The sequence below is a fragment of the Somniosus microcephalus genome, chromosome 21 (assembly GCF_052327205.1).
Source record: "Somniosus microcephalus isolate GS21.2 chromosome 21, FLI_Smic_1.0, whole genome shotgun sequence".
Taxonomy (NCBI): domain Eukaryota; kingdom Metazoa; phylum Chordata; class Chondrichthyes; order Squaliformes; family Somniosidae; genus Somniosus; species Somniosus microcephalus.
The window spans coordinates 36,852,181-36,858,180 of record NC_141007.1 but is presented as its reverse complement, the minus strand read 5'-3'; the positions used below and the strand labels follow the sequence as shown (position 1 = coordinate 36,858,180).

The 6,000-nt window shown below is 42.3% G+C and overlaps 1 protein-coding gene across 1 annotated transcript in view; it reads right to left on the bottom strand.

Annotated features, from left to right (window-relative positions):
* Positions 1-447: 447 nt before the first annotated feature.
* Positions 448-6,000, bottom strand: part of LOC147102707 (tripartite motif-containing protein 16-like protein) — a 40,549-nt gene continuing 34,996 nt past the window's right edge. Inside the window, exon 6 of the mRNA XM_085963432.1 lies at positions 448-3,952. Coding sequence (XP_085819558.1) covers positions 3,387-3,952 — 566 coding nt within the window. The 3' untranslated portion in view covers positions 448-3,386. The remainder of the gene's footprint in view (positions 3,953-6,000) is intronic.

Sequence of the window (6,000 nt, the reverse complement as noted above, 5' to 3'; positions counted from 1 at the left end):
TAATATCTCCTTCTTTGGCTTTGTGGCCATTTATTTCTGGCTATGCCTCTGTGAAGCGCCTTGGGATATTTTTCTACATGGGAAGTGCTATATCAATGCAAGTTGTTGCTGCTGTTGAATGGTTCTCTTTATTTCCTGATCCTACTTCAGGGACATATAACGGGCAGAAGTGGATTGGCCGCCCGTTGGGCACCCCACCCAATTTTGCTTTCCATTTAAATCAATCGAGCAGCTTGTATAACGGGCACCAATACTTCACCACCCGTTTTGAAGTTGAATTTTCTCTCCATGTGGCCGTAGTGAGGAATGACGTCACAGTGAAAACTTGACATCACAAAGCAATAAATTGGAAGAGGAGGAACGGCGTCACAGGAAATACACGCATATATTGTACAATATATATTTAAAATATATATAATTTTTATACTTTTAATTTTTTTTGTCCATTAATAGCACCTTGGGATATCAACTAATATCATATTGTAACACATTCCTCTACTGTCATTTTCTTCATGCAAGCTCAATACCTGTTGAAACTTAGAAGAAAATACTAAAATACCCAGTGTGACTTTCATATCAAACAAAGCAGGATTTAAACAGACATCAGGTTTTCTAATTTTGCTGATTGTCGATGATGCTTGACCTGTTAAAGAATTCATTGGCACTAACAGTTAATGTGTTTCTATGATACTTTGTAACCACGTTCCTATCAACAACTCAGATAAATGCATACTTTAAAGACTGCGTACAACTACCGTGCAAACCAGAAGGTTGCAGGTTTAATTGGTGATCTGTGCTGAGCTCACTGATCTCAACCAATGCTACAGTTGGCCTCGGCACCCCCGGGTCAGGGAGAAGAAATCAGCCGGAAACCCCTTTGCGCTCGGTCTCCAGTAAAGCTCCTGCAGGAAAGTGCGCGTATGTGTTCATCGGGCGAGGACAGGGCTAGGCTCATAGTGATGGCCTACAGAGTCGGATAGACTGCAGGCACTCCCTGTCTGGGGTCTCACATGGAGAATAGCCACTTGTGTAAGGTACTGATGGACTGCTGGCATCCATGGCAGCCGAACCCAGCAAGAGTCAGCACCTTCAGGGCAAAAGGGGAGAAATTGGCAACAACAAAAAATGAAAGCATGCTACAGTGGTTTGTTCTTAAAGCAGACTTTTATTCCAGTTAATATTCAGTTACCCATCGTAAAACTTTTTAAAGAAAATTATCCGTCGTGAACCTGCTGCAGGATTTTAAAATAATTAGAAAATACTGTCAGTTCTGAACTATTCTTCTGTTCCAATACATAATCAAATTCCATGTTATAATCTATTTTAATTTGTGAAATCCAGTTGTGAGGGCTATGGGGATATATGAAAGTTAAAATGGATATCAAGTGGACAGAGTTAATAGTCAAAAATGAGTCTTAAAGAAGTAACTTTTAGCAACTATTTATTTTAAGTAGGGTGTTATCTCAGTTAAAAGAGAGAGAGGAATTTGGGATGAAAAAGCTTGAAGCATCTGCACACCCATGGTTTAATTTCACTGCCACTGTGCTTTCCATGCCTATAGTAATGTTGAATCAGCAGTGATTTGCACAAAGTCACTGACTAAGAGGTTTTTGTTATTACACAGCGTCCAATCAGGCTAATTGCAAAGCATCACTGGGCGCTCAAACAGTTGATCGTCTCTACCACAGTTGAGGCCAATTCATTAAATATATTCAAGAAGGAGTTGGATATATTTCTTAAGGCTAAAGGGATCAAGGGGTATGGGGAGAAAGCAGGGAACAGATACTGAATTTGGATGATCAGCCATGATCGCATTGAACGGCGGCGCAGGCTCGAGGGGCCGAATGGCCTACTCCTGCTCCTACTACGTTTCTATGTCATTGTTCAGCATCCATCCCTCTTTCCTTCTGTTTGTCAAAAAAGGGTAATTTATCAAAATATGTCTGTGGTAAACCACTGTTTGTATTCCTGTTTGTCCTGTTTGTATTCCACTGTGTACATGCCTGGACATGCCTCGGCTGACTCCTCCCACAGGTCCTAGTATAAAGGTGACTGCTCCCCAGCCCTTTGTATCCTGGACCGGTCGACCACTCGAGGCAGACCTCCATTCTGTTGTTAATAAAAGCCTTTAGTTACTCTTCTAACTCTCAGTCTTTTATGAGTAATTGATAGCGCATCAATGTCTTTTTTTACAGTTTCAACAAAATCACGTGGGTTTCAGTTGTGGCTCAGCAAGTATGCCTGTTGAAGGTTTTGCTCTGTTGCTTTTGAAGTTTGAAGGCATATTAAAGAATTCACTGCTGAGACTGATGAAATAAAAACAACAGACATCCGAATCATATAAGCCAGCATTTCCACTCTGTAAAATCATATATTAAATCTACAGAGTGTGTCAGACTAGTTGAAGCGTGAGTGAATTGCCCACCCTGCCTAGAATGATTATAAACTGTTTCTTTTGTAAATACATGTAATAAGTGTGATATATACTTCCTCAGCAAGAATTGATTGGTGTATAACAATGTCTCCGATGGCTCACTGCGTTTATGCAGTGAGTAGCCTAGTTGGGTGAAGGTAGGAGAGCTACAATGGTCTCAGCACTCCTGGGCTGTGGAGGGGAAGATCTGCCAGGGTTCTGCATGGGCCCGAGTGTTATCTAGTCACTGGAAGGGCTGGTGCATCAACATTGCTTGCAGACTTGGCTGTGGGGCTTCCCACGTTTGATTAGTAAGCCAACAAAAAAAGTTATGAATTATGGTCTTTTGGGTAAAGCATTAGACGATGACTGGTGCCCATGAAACAAAACCCCAACAAGGGAGGAGGGAGAAAAGTGGTGAGAAAAAGAGAATTTAGTCTTTTTCTATTACTTACATTCAAAAAAGATCTCATTGACGAGTTAATAGGAAGAATCAGTTATTACTTCATGTTGTCTGGTCGACTGTGTAATTGTTGCAAAATGCTTGTCATCATCACCCAGCAATTGAAGAGACAAAACAGAGCACCTACTTTAGCAACTAGGATCAGATGAAAAGCTGGATCCTTGAGTGACTGATACCCTAAGTGCAACAGCTGTAATAGAATGGGAAGACTACATGTCAAACAGGGCAGGCTCGAGGGGCCGTATGGCTGGCTCCTGTTTCTTATGTTCAAACATTTATATTAAATTACTAAAGAACAAAACAAGATGGGATTGACTGTAGAGAAATGTCACTTAAAACAAAAATGTGGATTTTCACATCAATCACTTTACTGACCTTTTACTCTTTGAACCACTGCAATTCTCACTGGTTAGCTGAATGTGAGCTTATAATGTGTGATGTGGGCTTGAACTCAGTGAGTTGGGCTACAGGGGGAAAACACTGCAATGATATACAGCCCAAAAGATGATTCTACAAAGTTTCAGTTTTCAATGCTGCATCTTCGTCAAGTAAAAGCAGAGAAACTGATGCTTCCTTTTTTGAAAGATGAAATGCAGGATATAGTGGTTCCGTGAATGAAGATTCAAACTTATGTATCAAGGTCATAGTGTCCTCAACACCATAAAATGACAGGATGCTGCTTCGATAGTCTAAGTACACCCCTATCCTGCTAAACTTCTTAACCTTCCCTGGCACTTCCACGTCACCATGCCAGACCAAGAACTCCTTGCCTGTCCACTGTACGCACCAGGAGAAATCGTTCCCTGTGATGCAGCCATTGCTCTCGGCTCCTTTTCGGTCAATGCTTTTGTAAGTCATGCCGACATAAGTCCCCTCTCCACGGATCTCCACTTCCCAGTAGCATCGGGCCATGTAGAAACTCTCTGTGCACAGCACTTGCCGCCAGTGCTCGAACCTTTCAGGGTGGTCGGGGTATGGGTGCAGCCATGGGGACGTGTTGGAGACCTTACGATTGCCATTTACCAAGCGAAGATACCTGTGAGCTGTGTTTGGGTCAAATACCAGTGTAGCAGCATCTGGAAATAACAACAGATTCACACTAAGCAATGGAATCACTTTTACAAATAAAATCTGAAATTATTTCCACCCCGCTTATTAAGTATGTTGTCCATTTTAGGCTACTATCTTGAAGATAGCTGGCACAAATTGAGACAGATATTTAACACTTTTTCTCTTCTGCATATCAACGTAAGGGAATAGAACACTTTTGGCATTGTCAGAATCAAGCATTCCCAGGTTAAATAAAGCATGGATTCAATCCAGAGTCAAAGTCTCTCTCTTACTCCAAAAATGCCTTCACCCCAACCTTGGGAGGGGTGAGGGGACACTTTTCAGCATCAGTATATCATGTCCACTCCTGAAATCAGCCATCCTCATATTCTCTTTCAGACAGATTTGAATCCTGGGCACTTTCCTGCCCTAAACCCATGGCCACTGGGCATCAGACTGAGAATCCACTGCCAAAACAGGTATCTTATAGAATTATAAAATGGTTACAGCACGGAAGAAGGCCATTCGGCCTGTCGAGCGTGTGCTGGCTCTTTGCAGGAGCACATCAGCTAGTCCCACTCCCCCGCCCTTTCCCTGTAGCCCTACAAATTTCTTTCCTTCAGATACTTATCCAACTCCCTTTTGAAAGCCGTGATTGAACCTGCCCCCACCACCCCTTCAGGCAGTGCATTCCAGATCTTAACCACTCGCTGCATAAAAAGGTTTTTTTCTTACGTCACCTTTCGTTCTTTTGCCAATCACCTTAAATCTGTGTCCTCTGATTCTCGACCCTTCTGCCAATGGAACAGTTTCGCTCTATCTACTCTGTCCAGACCCCTCATGATTTTGAACAGCTCTATCAAATCTCCTCTCAATCTTCTCTGCTCTAAGGAGAACAACCCTAGCTTCTCCAGTCTATCCACGTAACTGAAGTCCCTCATCCCTGGAATCATTCTCCTAAATCTTTTCTGCATCCTCTCTAAGGCCTACACATCCTTCCTAAAGTGCGGTGCCCAGAATTGGACACAATACTCCAGTTGAGGCCAAACCAGTGTTTTATACAGGTTCATCATAATTTCCACACTTTTGTACTCTATACCTCTATTCATGAAGCCCAGGATCCCATAAGCTTTTTTAACTGCTTTCTCAACCTGCCCTGCCAACTTCAACAATTTATGCACATATACCCCTTGGTCTTTCTGTTCATGCACCCCCTTTAGGTTTGTACCCTTTAGTTTATATTTCCTCTCCTCATTCTTTCCACCAAAATGTATCACTTCACACCTTTCTGCGTTAAATTTCATCTGCCACATGTCTGCCCATTCCACCAGCCTGAAGTCTATCACTCTCATTACTGTTCACTATACTTCCAACTTTTGTGTCATCTGCAAATTTGGAAATTGTGCCCTGTACACCCAGGTCCAAGTCATTAATATATATCAAGAAAAGCAGTGGTCCTAGATCTGACCCCTGTATACCTCCCTCCAGTCGTAAAAACAACCGTTCACCACTACTCTTGTTTCCTATCATTTAGCCAATTCTGTATCCATGCTGTCACTGTCCCTTTTATTCCATGGGCTTCAACTTTGCTGGCAAGCCTATTATGTGGCACTTTGTTGAACGCCTTTTGGAAATCCATGTACACCATGTCAACCGCATTGCCCTCATCAACCCCCTCTGTTACCTCATCAAAGAATTCGATCAAGTTAGTTAAACACGATTTGCCTTTAACAAATCCATGCTGACTTTCCTTAATTAATCCACACTTGTCCAAGTGACTGTTAATTTTGTCGCTGATTACTGTTTCTAAAAGCTTCCCCACTACCGACGTCAAACTGACTGGCCTGTAGTTGCTGGGTTTGTCTTTACACCCTTTTTTGAACAATGGTGTAACATTTGCAATTCTCCAGTCCTCTGGCACCACCCCCATATCTAAGGAGGATTGGAATATTATGGCCAGTACCTCCGCGATCTCCTCCTTCAATTCCTTGAGCATCTTAAGATGCATCCCATCCGCTCCTGGTGATTTGTCTACTTTAAGTACAGTCTGTCTAATACCTCCTCTTTATCAATT